General features: G+C 55.0%; 1 protein-coding gene and 1 non-coding gene across 2 annotated transcripts; both read right to left on the minus strand.

Annotated features, from left to right (window-relative positions):
• Positions 1-89: 89 nt before the first annotated feature.
• FCSK (fucose kinase) lies at positions 90-15,503 on the minus strand. The gene is made up of 23 exons (XM_047078738.1): positions 14,916-15,503; positions 14,227-14,378; positions 13,385-13,435; positions 11,243-11,368; positions 10,805-10,877; positions 10,299-10,396; positions 9,829-9,909; positions 9,128-9,247; positions 8,793-8,964; positions 8,288-8,400; positions 7,516-7,617; positions 7,221-7,391; positions 6,763-6,827; positions 5,984-6,354; positions 5,145-5,355; positions 4,807-4,973; positions 4,492-4,713; positions 3,992-4,135; positions 3,726-3,845; positions 1,924-2,111; positions 1,737-1,836; positions 991-1,214; positions 90-826 (listed from the first exon to the last, which is right to left on the minus strand). Exons 1-23 carry the CDS (start codon positions 15,187-15,189, stop codon positions 740-742), a joined length of 3,432 nt encoding a protein of 1,143 aa, XP_046934694.1. The 5' UTR covers positions 15,190-15,503; the 3' UTR covers positions 90-739.
• On the minus strand, positions 14,566-14,672 carry LOC124511989 (U6 spliceosomal RNA). The gene has a single exon (XR_006962027.1). It is a non-coding gene; the product is annotated as a U6 spliceosomal RNA (small nuclear RNA).
• Positions 15,504-16,009: the final 506 nt, after the last annotated feature.

Consider the following 16,009-nt stretch of genomic DNA (forward strand, 5'->3'; position numbering starts at 1 on the left):
TGGATTGTCCCAGGGGGGTTCCCACAGTACCAAGGCAAGTGGGAACTGCCCCTCACAGGATCAAAAAAAAAAGCTTTATGAGGACAACCTTGAAGGACAGAGTGAATTTATTCCAAGAAGGTTGTAATTTTGCAAATCAAATGTCCATAGACACTGGTCATGTGGCATAGTCCATAGTGTTAAGGCCTCTATTAGCAGTGACTTGCACTGGCTCATGACCACAAACAAGAGTAGAGACCCCCACCCCTGTTCCCACTCCCCCATCAAATCAGCCTGGGAGTGAGTGTGGAACAGGAAGTCTCTTCTCAGGCAGAAGCCAGACCTCCAAGGAAAGCCACAGGAAATGCCTCAAAGAGCCTCTTACCAGGGGACCCCAGCCATGTGCTAAAGCTGGTTGTCCTCCTTTTCCCAGGCCCTCATGGAGAGTGAGAAGGCCAAGGCTGGCCATGGATTTGTAAAGGCCACAGTGGACACTATGCTTGAGACTTTCCTATGTCCAGAGGACAAGCCTAGGCCACAGTCAACCAGGAGGTACAGTCCTATTCCCAGGCACCACCAGTTTCACCAAACTCCAGAAAGGGCTGGGCCCAAGTTCACGTTGGCTGGTTTCCTTTGGGAGCAGGTTCACAAAGGGGTGGGCATAAAGTAGAGGCTGACAGTCCCATGGAGGAAAGAAGGGAGAGGCTGCTGCAGCTCCAGGTTTTCTCCTCTTACAGAAGGACAAACCTGGGAAGGGGCATCAAGTTGAGGTCTCACTCCCCAGCAGCTGCAGGCTCAGGCCCTGAGTGTCCACTTCTACCAGGTGGACGCTGTAATTCCCGAGGCCCTGGGAGCAAAGGACAGGTGTTTAGAGGGTTCTGAGCAAGTCTCAGGCCACGTCTCGTGCTGCAAGTGGTAAGGGAGACTTGCAGCTGTAGCCCCTGCTTAGTGGTGAGACACACTGAGGGCTCCTGTCCTCCACCAATCACCACCCCCAGCACCACCAGGTACCTCAGTCTTGGCCAGCACAGCCTCCAGAGCCTCCTTTTGCTGCGGCTCCTTGGTCAACAGATACAGAAAGCCTCCACCACCTGCCCCTGCCAGGCTCTGGCCATGCACGTGAGGGGCCAGGACATCCATCATACGCCGCACAGCCAGGGGCTCACAGCCTGGAGCCATGAGCTTCTTTTGCTCCCAGTACGTGGTCAGGCACTGGCCCAGCAGAGGCAGGCTCCCTGGGTGGGGGCAGAGAAGGGAGTGGTATGCCTGAGCTGGAATATTCAACACCTATTTCTGGACTGAATGATGTGCCAAGAAGCACTACTTAACCAGTGTCCTGGTGAAAAACCTAGGTCCAGCGCTGGCTGGAAATAGGAGTGATAAAGCCCACCTCAAGGGTTGAGGACTAAAGTGCATAGAGCAGCTGGCATAGTGCCCAGTACAGTGTTCAATCATGTAGACACAGACATGGAACCCTGATCAGCTGACTCCCCAGAACTCAAGAGGCTGAGCCTCCGCCCCAGTCTGCTTCCTGGTAGGTGGGGCTGGAGGCCTCCCTCATGATGCAAGTGTTATCCTGAGAAAGGACTCCCACCCACCTAAGTGTGAGACCCTGTGGAGGGCAGACAGTAGGCTTCTGTCCCCAGGGGCCTCCTACACGGGGCCGGGCCAGGCCTGCAAAGGCTCCTGGCCTCAGACCCACAGGCAACAAGGTACTCACTCCTGATGCCCTGAGCTCCAGGCAAGAAGCACCTCACCTTGGCGGAAGGCTTTTGCACACTCCTCGGTGTGCCGCACCAGGCTGTGGGCATTCTGCACGACGGCAGGCAGCCGGGCATACCAGCTCCTCAGCACATCCTGCAGATGGGGCAGGAGGAATGCAATGAGGATCTGAGCCCAGCTGAGCCATTTACCTCCCACCTTCCTCCTGAGGCCAGGGCTCACCTGCAGCAGATTCCGGGCCAGGCGTGTCTTGCCAGTGTATACCAGGAGCAGGTGGTCATTGAGCTTCCGGAGGAAGCCCTCAGGCACAGTGATCTCTTCCACCTCCACCTTCAGTGGCAGCTGAGCCCGGGAGCGCCCCACCTTGATGCCAGGCACGAGGCCACCCACTTGGTCCTGCCAGCCACCTCCTGCAAGCCCAGGGTTCCATCACTTTTGGAGCCTACCTGTCCCAACTTCTCTCTCCCAGCCCAGGCTCCCAGTCCTGCACCCCTGGCAAGGACCAGCATGGGAAGCCCGCTTCTCCCGACCCAGGCTGAGCCAGGTGAGCTGTGCAGCTTCTGCCCCCAGCCTTCAGAACAGGACGAGCCCAGCAAGTGGAAAGCATTACGGAGCCAAGCTTGGAACTCACAACGCCTGAGTTTGGGTGCAGACCTACTGTGTAACTGGAATTGGGGTAAGCCATATCAAAGGATAAGACCTAACAGTAAACTGCTCCCCTCAAGGAGAGATAACATGGGACTTCCCCTGAAGCTTAACGGTTCCCTGCACCCTGTCTTTTCTAATAAAGGGTGTTGATGTTGGAAAGCTTTTTAGCATCTCTTATTGAAATTGAAAGAGCTTGTTCACATCTTGCTTTAGGAACGAAAGGTATGGATCTCTTCCTCTTGCAGCTATACAAAAGTGTCACAACTTGAGATAATTCTGGGATAGGCCTTTCATACCTGGGGCCTACAAGGATTTAAAGTACAAATTGCCAATGGCAGGGGGCATCTGGAACTTGAGGCATCAGGCCCCAAATGTCAAGAACTCCTTACCTGCACCCCTCTCCATCAGAGCACTTGGCACAGCTTGTGATTATACATTCATGTGAGTGGTTATTGAGTAAGGCCTGTCTCCAACAGACCATATGCCTTCTGAGGGCAAAGACCCTGTTTTTGCTCATTTTATCCCCAAGGCCCAGCACAGAGTGGATACTCTGATCAGCTGACTCCCTGGAACTCAACAATGGGGCTGAGCCTCCTTCAATTGACCAAATGAAGGATTTGAATGCTACACCTCAAAAGTAAAGTTAACAGGCTGCCCTTTTTGCTAATGACTACCCATTATGTGATGTGAATCAGGGCAACAAAAGGAGGAGGCTGGGCTACAAAGTGATCAGAGAAGATACCATCATCAGGCATCTATCTGTCCTTGCGGCAGCTTCCTTCCCAACGTTCTGTGGATGAGGCCCTGCATCCTGAGGTGACCAGAGCACCCTAGGATCTGGAGTCAGACAAACTAGCTGCTCTCCATTGTGCATGGATTCCAAAGGGCCACGGTGGTGCAGAGGTGGAAGGTGTTAGTAGCATTCTATTATGATCACAGCCATATGGTAGTGGGGGGGGGGCACAAAGGACCACAGCCCATGGGCAGGGCAAGTTGCCAGAAGGCAAGCTAAAAGTCCTGTCCCCTATTCCAAATCCACCTCTGCCCGGCCTCACCCTGAGGGACAGCCCTAGGTGGGGACAGAATCATGAGAAATAGCACCTGGTATAACGGGTACCTAATAAAACACATGAAAGGTGCAGCACAGAATCTAGCACTTAGTAGGTACTCCTAAAGCATCAGGTCCTTAGAGATAGAAACATTTGAAGTTGAAAACCACCAGAAAGGGTCAGAGTGGTAAGAAGGAAGCTCTAACCAACTTTAAGGAAGCTTTGACCATGCATATGTATACGTGGCTGTCTGCAAGTCCCAGGAGACCCTGGAAGCCCTTGGGAAAATGTCCATGACTTCCCTCCTGCCCCAGGGCAGTCCCATACCTGTCGTGAGCACCTGTTCCAGGTGCAGCACTGCATGGATCAGGGCCTCTGTGCCCACTACCCGGCCCGCGGCCCTCTGCAAGGCAGCCAGGGCTGCGCCTGCCAGGATGCTGCTAGTGCCTGCAGGGTGCAGAGGAAAGCGCCAGACATGAAACAGCTCTGCTCAGCTCACTCCTCAGCTGGGCAGAGGCCAGGGAGGGGACCGGAGGCGAGGCTGGAGGTTAGGGATGCGACTGGTGGGCAGCAGGGAGACAGGGCCCACCCACCGAGACCGGAGCCATGGGGCAGCTCAGACCAGGTATGCAGCTCGAAGCCACCCCCAAAGGTGTGCAGCAGCTGCTCTTTCAGGGAAAGCTTGGAGCCAACATGCACGATCCCCGCACAGATGAAGGTTGCCTTCAGCAGAGCCCCTGTGGAAGGACCAGCAAGGAATTTGGTCTTCAAGGGTAGAAGCAGATACCCCAAACTATGTCCACTATTGCCCAGCCCAGCACGGGGCTCACTGGGAGATAAAACCCCAGAAGTATTGGAGGCCCTATCTCCAAGCTATAAAAGGGCCTCTGGTCCCCCCAGCACAGGCAAATGTGCCAGCCCTACCTCCTTGGGCCTGCATGTACCCGGGCAGGATGACTTCAGGGCTCCTCCACCAGACTGGCTCACCCTCAGGACAGGCCTCCATGGCCTGCAGGGTCTCCAAGGTTCTGCCCCCATCCCTCAGCTGGCCATGCGTGCCATTCCCACCTGCAGATGTCACAGGTGCCCTGACCTGGGGCATGGGGCTGGCAGTAATCCTGCAGGTCATCTAGGTTCCGGCACACTGTCTTCATGGTCATCTTGTCCTGCTGAGGCCCCACTGCCAGCCACAGCTCAGGCTCTGGGATGCGGCGTGCCCTGGCCCCGATGGGCCGGCGGCCATCCACTCGCACAGCCAGACCCAGCACTGCCCCACCAAGCTCATAGGCAAGGGGTGGCGTGTCACTCCAGCCACCTTCAGCAGTTAGACAAGACCAAGTTAGTCACAGGGCAGCCAGCCCAGCCCCGGGGTGGCTACCCTCACCCCACCACGCCACAGGGGGCTCACCGGAGAAATCCACGCGAGCAGGGCACTCGGCCACCACCCACCGCCCAGGTGCTGGCGGCTCCACTGGCTCCATGGAGACAAAGTGCTGGGCTGACATCACAGCCTGGCGGATCAGAATCTGCCCAGCTCCCTCGTAGTGGCGGGCAGCTCGCACTAGCAACGCTGGCCTGCCGAGAGGGATGGGAGAGACGGTGGCGTGGAACCCCAAGCTGGGGGTGGACTGCCTGGGTTTGGGGACCTGACTGCCCTAGGTAACCGTGGTAAGAGGGGCCCACCTCTCCGTGGGTTTCCACCTCCAAGGATGGCCAAGGACTTCTCCAAAAGTTTTGAGCACCCACCTGCTCAGCCACTTGTCCCGCTCCTGGGCAAGGGCCTGCACGCCGGCCGCCAGGTCTCCACACTCCAGATATGAGAAGGGCTGCATCCACTCAGGATTGGCGGCTGGACCGCTCCGTAAGCCTCCCTGGCCCTCTGCCATGCAGCCCAGTACATCCGCCACACAGGCGAGAGCCCGGGCTGCCACCCCAGGGTCTTCCGCACCAGCTGCAACTGAACGGCCAGGAGTCAGGGTGGCAGGGGAGGGGGCCTGCCCCCAGGGCCCTCTGCCCCCAGAGACTACTCAGCAGTCCCCCAAACACTCCAGGTCCTTCACACCTCTTCACCTGGACCCAAGATATATTCTTGCCTATGAATGTTCCCTGCTCCTCCGCCAAGCAAGGTTCTTCTCAACCTATCAGCCCCAGCCCCCTCTTCACCCCCTCACCCAGAATGTCCACAGTGGTTAGGAGCTCAGGCTTCAGGGTCAAACCACCAGGGTTCGGTCTCAGCCCCACCATCAACCAGCTTCAATGGGGCTAATGAGGTGTTGCCTAGCAGGCTACGGCTGAGCCCCCAGCCAGTGCGCCTGGGCCTCTGGGTAGAGCCAACCACATCCCAACCCAGTGCAAACTTTGCTGGGTTTGCTGATGCTCATAGGACCCAGAGGCTCAGCCCCAAGCCTCAGCCTTTCACCAAACTCCCCACTGATGGGGAGGAAACTTCCCCCCAAACTTACAAGTACACTCCACTGTGTCTCTCCCCCACTTTGAAGTTTCACAGCTCCCTAGTACCCTCAGGTTGATGATCCAGAGGGCAGGTAGGGCAGGTGACGCTGGGACTGGCTTTCCAGCACACTCACCCTGGTCCAGCGTGGCCAGGAGGGGCCCAGGACAGCCCTCTCGGACAGCGGCCCGGATCAGCGGGCACAGGCTGAGGTCCTGCCGAGCCTCCAGCACACGCCTCGCCTTATGCAGGGCCTGGCGGAAGAACAGGTCCCGGCGGGAGGCCAGTGTGGCAGCCCGGTCCAGGCACGGCTGCAGCTGCTCCCAGGACAGACGCCAGCAGGCTCGCCAGGCCCGCAGGGCCTTGCCCCTATCCTCCTGGGGGTCCAGCATCCACAGCATGTCCCGGGGTCCCAGGGCCCTCAAGGGGTGGAGCACGGGAAAGAGGCGGGCACTAAGAAGGCAACGCTCCGCAGGGGGCGTGTCTGGGTCCCACAGATCCCAGTCTCTGATGTGGGGGAAAGACATATTAGCAGGGGGGGAAGCAAGGGCTCCTGCCTGATCACCAAGCCCTGACTGACTGTCAGCTGGGGGCTGGCTCATTCATGGTGACAGGACAGACTCCTCCAGAGGCAGCACAAGTGTGCAGCTCAGAGAGAGAGGCCCAGCTGCCTTGCCTCTTTTCCCAGGCCACTGGACAAAATCCCAAACCCTGAGCATAGCCAGCAATCTGTAGTTGCTCAGAAAGATGGTGGGACAAATCAGGCTGCCCAAAACTACCTTGGACCCCAGGGATGGTTAGGGGGTCGGGTATTGCTCTGGGGCAGGAGCGAGGGCAGGGGTGAGCCTCAGAGAAGGAGATGCCCTGCCCTAGCTGCCTAGGCCTGTAGAGTCCCATCTGGGCCATTAACCTTACCTAACGCCTGTCTTCTGGAAGAATTCACTCCAGGACATGTTAAGATACGTTCCTGTCCCCTGTCTCTGGGGGAAGAGGAGGAGGCAGAAAAGGGATTAGGGACACTGAGGCCAGAGGGGATAGCAAGAGTGACGAGCACATATGCAAGGAAATTCTGAGACACCAGCGTCAAGCCCTGGAGCCTCGATGTTCCTGCCCAGGTGCCTGGCACTCGGCCCAATCCATCATAACCAGCTCTGAGGTCCAAGGTGGGTCACCACCCTCTCTGTGCCTCAGTGTCTGGCCTATAACACGGGCCACCCCACCAAGCCCACCACATAGAGCAGACAAGGAGGGTGGTGAAGGCCTGTTGAGACAACTGGCTGCACCCTCCTCACCACCTATCCCTCAGGCCAGTGTTCAGGGAGACTTGTAGGAGATGGGCTGGAACCCTCGGGGAGGCAGGGTGGACACCTAACCTCCCAGCTGTCCAGACGGCCAACGAGGGTGAAGACACGGCTGGGGGCGCCGTGCAGCCGCACATGGTGTCCCTGCAGGACGAGGTCATGCAGCTCCAAGCCGTGCAGTGCCTTGCACTGGGCCGTGTCCAGGCCACTCACCAAGCAGCCAGTGCCGATATGAACAGGGCCCTGATAGGAGAAAAGGTATGCATCCTAGCACAGCCCTAAGTACACACACACACACACACACACACACACACACACAGGACCCTGGCCCCTGGAGCCCTGCCCTCCTGCTTGCCCCTGGCCTCACCTGAAGATGGCAGTGCTGCAGGACACTCCCAGGACCCAGTTGGACAGGGCCTTCCAGCAGGCAGCTGACCACAGAGCTCTTGGCACCCAGGAGCTGTGGCTCCTGGGAAGCCAAGCAGAATGTTGTGAGGGCCCAGGACCCAGGCTCCCCCACAGCCAAGGCCCCAGCCAGAATGCCTGCTGCTCCCTGTGCCCTGACAGCCAGGCACATCCCTCTGCCCTGACCCCAGCCTCAGGCCAACTCCCATCCCCTCTTGTTCACGCCGCTCTTCCAGAGGCTCCCCCAGCAGCGTGCTCTGCCTGTGTTCTCCTCCAGTACAAATCTGAACTCAGTAACAGAGGTCCCACCAAATGACAGCTCTCCCAGGAATCCTCTCCCATCTGTGCAGCTACCCCTATCCCTGCCACCCTGAGGGCCACCTATGAGCTCTCCCTGCCACTTTTCTCAGCCCATGGGAATGACCCAGGCCCATCACCTCAAATGTGCTTATCCCCCAGCAGACCCCACAGAAAAGCATGGAGTCTTCTCTAGTTTCTCAGGCAGACCTGCATGTAGAATCCTGAAATGACCACTTACTGGCTCTGTGGATTTAAGCAAGCTACTTAACCTCTCTGAGCCTCCAGTGCCTCATGTGTGAAATGGGGATAATAACACCTACACCTACTCTATTCCAAGGATGGGCTATTCCTTCCCTTTCCTGGAGCCCCCATCCCACCTGTCCACAGGCACCCAGCAGGCACTTCTGCTGGCCCTCCCTCCAGGCAGGTCTTACCTCCACCTGGGAGTGCACTACCTGGGCCCTGGGAGCCCCTGGGAATGTGAGGCTGTGTAAGAACTCACTGGCCGAGCTGGTCATGTAGCTGTAGCTGCCATCAGGGACATAAGCTGTAAAGATACAAGTACCGACCCCAACCCCATGCCTGCTGCAGCTCTGATGCCAGGCCAGGCCTCCCACCGAAGACACCTCTTAACCAGGCCAGGGGAAGGCAGGCATGGCAATGAGCCCATTGTGCCGATGGGGAAGCTGAGATCCAGAGAGACTCAGCAACCTGTCCAAGTCACACAGCTAGAAAGTAGAAAGACTGGAACTGGAGCCCAGGAACAAGACAAAGGAAGAAGGGAAGAGGGCTACAGGCTCTGGATTCGGAGAGGGTAATTGTCTGGCATGCACTAGGCCTGCATGGTCCAGAAGCCTGGGGGCCAGGCAGGCAGCTGCCTCATCCTGGGGGGGTCCTCACTCCCGTGGTCTCCCCAGGGAGCCAAGAGGTAGTACCCACCCATGGTGAGGGGCTGGTCACGAAGCTCCCTCCACAGTTCAGCCCGGGCACCCTGCAGGTAACTTCCGATGTCCATGTCACCTTGGCCCATCTCTGGAGGCTGCCCCACCAGGAAGTCCTCCCTGTTCACGTTCCGGGCCATGCAGAGCAGGATGTCGAAAAAGAGAGATAGCTGGGGCAGGGGTAGGAAGCACATCTATTGAGAAGGTTCCTAGATTGAGCTGGGGCAGTCCCATTCCCAGAGACACTGACCCAGAGAAGAAAGGGACCACCAGGCTGCCAGTGTCAGGGCCTCTACTCAAGGCCAGGGGTCCCCAGCCCACACCCCCAGTCACCTGGACAGGCCGGGCTCCAGAGTCTAAGCCCATGTAGGTGCAGGCATCCAAGGGCGGGCTCACATGGGTGGCCAGGAGGTGCTCAGCAGTCTCCACAGAGAAGAAGGCGATCCCTGAGACCTAGAGAGGTCAAGTCAGGTTGTGGGACTCTGGGGCCAGCCTGGGCCCTGAATTGGGAAGGACTCATGCAGATGGGCCAAGCAAGGCTGGCTGCCATACCAGGCAGGGCCTTTTGTCTTTGGGCCACTCCAGCACCCAGGATCCAGGCTTAATGGGAGTGGGCTCCCACCAAGGGACCCCTCAACATCCACCTTCTGGGACCCCCCACCCCAATTGTCAGGCCTCCCTGAACTAGAGACAGAGAATGAGAAATAGTTCCCCATCTTCCTCAAGGTCCAGTCCCAGACCCTTACCCAATGTTCCTATCCTTGCCTTTCATTCTAGAAGGATCCCCCAAATCAGATTCTAGACTTCCTCCCAACTGCGTTCCTGAAATTACTCACAGGCTGGTTCCAGCCTTTCTGCCACACCTGCCTCAGATTCTGGCTCCACCAGCTCCCCTGAATGCCAGTTCTAGACCTTACTTGGATCCTGGTTCTAGCCTGCCCCAGAATCTTCCAGAAGGAGTGCAGATAGGCAAACCCTCCCTTCCTCGTTCCATAAGGTCTCCAAAGAACCTAGCGTGGGTCTGGCAGCTGTACCAGTGGCACCCGCCCATCCGGCCTGGCACATCGTTGTATCTCTGCCTCAGTGCCCTGGTAGTAAATGTCCAAAACGAAGCCCTATGTGGGGAGAAAACAGAGTTAGGGAAAGGAGCAAGAAAGGACCAGCAAGGAGGGCACCGCAAGGTGTTCTCCAAATGAAAACCTAGTACGGAAGTCTGACACGTACCGGGGTGCTCCCAAGGACACAAGCACTGAAGACTCCCACCCCTGATGGTAGAGGGCAGGCTTTGCATGTTTTCACAGCCTCGAGCACAGACCCTAGCACAGGGTCGGTGTGCAATTCATGTTTGGCAAAAGACTAAGTGAGCACAAGGGCTGTTCAGAGGGGACCTCCTCCAAATCCAGACCATGCTAGAAAGTCCAGAATGAGAGGATTCCCCAAGCATAGGACCAGGAGGCCAACCCAGATGGTCAAGCTGCCCACACAGCTGCCCCAGGGGCCCTACCTGGGAGTCAGTGAGGTAAACGCCATGGTTCCGGGCATAGGCCGGGTTCCCTGGAAGGGCAATCACTTTTGCTCCCCGGAAGTTGTCCCAGCTGATCCCTGTGAATGGGGCAGTTAGGAGGTTCCCCCAGGGGCCTCAACCCAAGACAGGGGTCTCCAACCAGGTGGAGGCAAGAGCACAGGGCAGGGGCATCCAGACAACTCTAAAGGGAATATCGTTTCCAAAGCCAAATGGACATTCAATTCCTCTGGGAGAATGACAATACCTCCCCTCCCCAAATTCTTCCACAGAGCCCTGCAGGGCAGAAGGGGCAGGGCTGGGTGTCTCCATCCTACAGCCAAGAAGACTGAGGCCCAGAAGGGGAAGCCCTAACTCCGTCTGGGCTTCATTCTCCAAACCCTACAGTTTCCTTTCTGAACAGGGCATCAGGCCAGGCCCAGAGACCAAGTGAAGAAAGGTATCTGGCTGTGGCCAGGGAAGGCAGTCCCAAGGCTTCTCAGGCTCACCTGGGTTTGGAGGAACAGACAGGAGCATGTCGGTGCTGCAAACCCACACACCCGGTGGGGAGCCTGGGCCCAGCTGTGGAGAGAGACGGAATGCAGCTGGTGGCCTGGACCAACCCTTCCTCTGCTCCCACACAGCCCAGTCTTGGCCTGTTCTATGCACTCCAGCAGCCATCCTGTCCAGAAAGACCCTGTCTGCCGAGGTAACAGGGCCTCCCCTGACCCATGGCGCTGATGCCAACCCTCCCCCATCCTCTGAGGGCCACACCTCCCCACCAATGTGGCCAAGACCAACCTTCAGAAGCTCTAACTCTGGGCACCTCCAAAGCCTTTCTTCCTGGCGTCTCCTGTCCGCGCCAGCACAGAATATACAGCTGCTGGTGCAGTGGGAGGGGTGTGGCTGTCTCTGGGATGAGGCCCTGTGGTTATGGCCAGCCTTACCCGATGGCTCATGGTGTCCAGCAAGCAGTCCAGGTTGCAGACCACAGCCTCCACGGGAGCCTGGGGGTTCTCCACAGGGAGGCAGGTGAAGGCCCTGCCACAGTCGTCAAAAGGGAAGTCTCGGCCCTAGGGAGGGAGCACGGACACGAAAAGAACCCTTGGGGCAGAGAGCCTGGGGACAACCTATCAGCTGTGCAAAGGCAGGAAGCCATCAACCTAGAAGACTTTTAAAAATGTGCTTTCTCGGGGTGCCTGGCTGGCTTAGTCAGTGGAGCACGCAACTCTTGATTTCGGAGTCGTGAGTTCGAGTGTTGGGCATGGAGCCTACCTAGTAAATCAGTAACTTAAAAAGCGTTTTCTCGTTTTATTTTTTTCTTAAAATGTTTTCAATTATATGATTATGGTGAAAAATTAGAAAATGCAGATGTGCCCACAGAAAACAGTTCCTCAGGAATGACAGCCATTGCCCTCATTTTGAGGTACATCCTTTTAGACTTTTCTTTAATTTTTTTAAATGAGATCATGAGAAGGTGGAGAGACAACAGTAACTAATACACACACACACACACACACACACACACACACACACACACACTACAAGTAAAACTAGGGGGAAAGTTTGGGAATTGTATCAATGTCAATATCCGACTGTGGTTACACTATAGCTGTTGAATTTGTTACCACTGGGGGGATATGGGCAAAGTTTACAAAGGCTTCTCTCTCTGTATTATTTCTTGCGTGTGGATTGACATTCATCTTCATCAAAATTCCAATTAAAGGGGTCTCTGGCTGGCCCAGTCAGTGGAGCCTGCAACTCTTGATCTCAGGACTGTATGTTAGAGACTCACGCTAGGTGTAGAGATTATTTTAAAAAATCTTGGGGCCCCTGGGTGGCTCAGTCAGTTAAGCATCCGACACTTGATTTTGGCTCAGGTCATGATCTCGTTGTTTGTGAGTTCAAGCCCCATATCAGGTTCCGTGCTGACAGCACGGAGCCTGCTTGGGACTTTCTCTCTCCCTCTGTCTCTGTCCCTCCCCAACTCATTCTCTCTCTTTTTTTCTCTCTCTCAAAATAAATAAGTAAACTTTAAAAAATAAATAAAACTTCCAGTCTCCTCAGGCCTTTAAAAAAAAATCTTAAAAAAAAAAAAAAAGGAAAAGAATGGCTGAAGAAAGTTTAAAAACACACACACAAAATTCCAATTATAAAATTGAGATCAGGGCGCCAGGGTGGCTCAGTTGGTTGAGTGTCCGACCTCAGCTCAGATCCATGATCTCATGGTTCGTGGGCTCGGGCCCCACGTCAGGCTCTGTGCTGACAGGTCAGAGCCCGGGGCCTGCTTCAGATTCTGTGTCTCCCTCTCTCTCTGCCCCTCCCCTGTTCATGCTTTGTCTCTCTCTCAAAAATAAGTAAACATTAAAAAAAAATTGAGATCATTCTATATAAACTTGTGTGGCTGGCCTTTTCCCCTTAACAATGAAAATACATCCATTGAATGATCACAGTGAGCCAGGCCAGGCCCCATTTCAGCATTTACATGGATCATCTCAGCACATCCACACAAAGTACAAACTGTTGCCATCTTCATTTTACAGATGAGGAAGGTAAGACCTAGAAAGAAAGGGTCAAGTGATTTGTCCAAGGTCACAGAGCTAGTAAGTCTCTTTCCAGGTAAATGTGTAGAGTTAGCTGGAATTTTTTTTTTTAGCTTATTTATTTATTTTGAGAGAGAGCATGCGTGCACACACACGCAAGTTGGGGAAGGGCAGAGAGAGGGAAAGAGAGAATCCCAAGCAAGCTCTGTGTTGTCAGTGCAGAGCCAATACAAGGCTCAATTCCATGAACCTCACGATCACAACCTGAGCCAAAAGCATGAGTCAGATGCTTAACCGACTGAGCCACCCAGACGCCCCAGCTGGATTTTTAAATCATTGTCTAACATTCCACCAGGAGGATATACTGCTTATATTCAGCCAGTTCCCTATTTCTGGACATTTGGATCAATTCTGATTCTGATTCTTCTGTATCTGCACAAGGAACACCTTGCACGCACACAATGGTAGAACAACTTTCTAACCCCGAGGATTGATGCTTCCAGCCTTCTCCATGGCCCCTGAAGAACTACAAGGCCCTCTACTAACCATGTGCAGGATAAGGATCCGGGCCGAGTGCAGGACATCAGATGTCACCACCTGTCAGAAGTGGAAGAGCCCCGTTGACAGAAGCTTGGGCAGATGGTACCCAAGGATGTTGTCCTCTTGTCCAGGGAGAGACCCCAACACAAATCCCCTCAGGTACCAAAGGAAGAAAAGACAAGGTCAAGACCAATGGCCATAGGCAAGCAAGGGGCAGCTCTGGCCCCTCCTGGATAAAGAAGCCTAGTGGCCCTCTACCTGGGCCACTTCTCTGCCCCTGCTTTTTGGGAAAAGCTACAAGCAAGGATGTGGGGCTGGCTGGGTGACTCACAGTAAGTCAAGCTCCACGGCAACCACACAGTGGTGGACTCCCCTGCCGGTGCCACCTCCATCATCAGAGCATGTCCATTCCTATGACCACCCTCACTACCTACGTCAGGGTGCCATGAGGGCCAGGTGACTGAGTGAAGTGGCTGTGTGTGTCTGGAAGGTGAACCTGGTGGGAACACTGACCCCTGGGCCCTGCACAAAGCAGGCAGCCTTATCCCAGTTCCAGCAAAGAGATGCCATGTGGAAAGGAGAGCCAGGAAGTTTTCAAGAGACGCCAGAAAGCCCAATTCTGAGATACTGGCTCCGATGTTCTAAAACCACTAAAAAGCCTGGCCCTGCCTTCTCCCCCCTCCTGATAAATCTACCCAATCTACATGCACAGAAACTAATACCAAATGCTGAACTGGCCAGGCAATGGAGCCCCAGGAGCATGTGACCCCGGAAACAATCTGTTTGAAGCCCGCATCCCCGTTCTGACCGGGACATGTGCCAGAGGATGGCACTTCATGAGCACTCACGGTGAAGCCAGCCCGGGCACTCAGGTGTTCCGCAGCCACCAGCAGGGCATTGAGGGTGGCTCCTCCACTGCCCACGCGCATCTCAGGGTCCTCCACAGCCAGTAACAGTGTCCCGGCCGGGATCTGCTCCCGCTTCTGCCGCACCTCCAGCTCTGTGGTCAGAACACAAGCTGAGACTGGCCCCCAGCCTCCCCACCCTGGTCCAAAGCACCTAGAGCAAATCTACTGATAGCCATTATTTTATTTTCTTTGACCTACGGGCTTCTTTTTAATTGAGGTATAATTGACATACAACATTACATTTGTTTCAGCCGTGCAACACAATGATTTGATATTCGTAAAAAATATGGAATCTTCACAAATTTGCATGGCACCCTTGAGCAGCGGTCATGCTGACCTTCTCTGTGTGGTTCTACTTTCAGTACCTGTGCTGCCAGAGCGAGCACTCAGTAGCTTTTCATGGAGTAGCTCCTTAGATCTTCGCCCAACTCTGTGAGGTAAGTACAACCAATCCCATTTAACAGATGAAAAAATTTGAGTCTCAGTGAAATGATACAATGTGTCTTGAGGTCTCATGGCTAGAAAGCAGCAGAATCTGGGCCTGAACCCAGGTTTCCTGGCTCCTGAGGCTGTGGGGGTACGGTGGGGGTTCTCCATCAGGGGTAAAATGGGAAGGAGGGGGTCCCTACCTCTCTGGAAGACCTGGACATTATCCTTGTACTGGCACGTCAGGATGACGACCGTCCAATCAACCCCCTTTGGCTGTGCCATTCTGGCCAAACTTGAGGGGGTTCCCTGCGGCAGAGATACAGGTGTGTGTGAACATCTCAAAAAATTTATCTTACCCTGAAATTGATAGTTCAATGAACTTTTAACACATGTATAGATTCTTGTGGCCACCACCACTTTCCACACCCAGAAAAACCTCCGGCGTGCTATCCCCTTGGTCACGCCCTCCTCCATCCCTCACCGTTGACAACCACACTCTGTTCTTCACAGCCATGGCTGGAATGTAATCTTTTGAGATTGGCTTCTTTCACTCAACATAATGCCTTTAGGATTCATCTAAGTTGACTGTGCATATCACTACTTCTTTCTCTTTATTTGCCAAACAACAGTCCCTTGCATGAAGTGACCTCCATGGTCTGTTTCTCCATCCATCCAAGGACATTCGGGGCTTTCCCCAGCTTTGAGGAATCATGAACAAAGCCGCTATAAACATTTGTATGGCACCTGGGTGGCTCAGTTGGTTGAGCGTCAGACTTCGGCTCAGGTCATGGTCTCACAGTTTTGTGAGGTCGAGCCTCGCATCGGGCTCACTGCTGACAGTGTGGAGCCCACTTCAGATCCTGTTTCCCTCTCTCTCTGCCCCTCTCCCGCTCGTGCTCTCTCTTAAAAAAAAAAAAAAAGTTGTATGCAGGTTTAGTGTGAACCTAAGACTTCACCTCTGCCAATGTACACCCAGGAATGGGATTGCTGCGTTATATTACATTTGACTTTGTCAGTGTGGATGCATGTGATTTCCTCAGGAGAGGAAGTGAGGGAAGCAAGATGGGATTGACAGTGGGTCCCACCTTAAAGCAAAGGGCTGTCCCTCAACATTCAATTATTGGCTGTGAGCTAGGAGGAGGGGAGAGAGGGAGGTTCTAGCCTCCCAGGCTCCTGAAGCCAAGGGCAATTCCCTGGAGAAGAGGGCACCTGTGGGAGGGGTGCACCAGCCTGTTCAAGGGCAGAGGGCAGGGTGCCTACAGTGCCCACTACAAGGACCTCAGAGGAGACCCCC

The sequence above is a fragment of the Lynx rufus genome, unplaced genomic scaffold (genome assembly GCF_022079265.1).
Source record: "Lynx rufus isolate CCGP_SWC_20201006 ecotype Redwood Valley unplaced genomic scaffold, mLynRuf1.p SCAF_16, whole genome shotgun sequence".
NCBI lineage: Eukaryota > Metazoa > Chordata > Mammalia > Carnivora > Felidae > Lynx > Lynx rufus.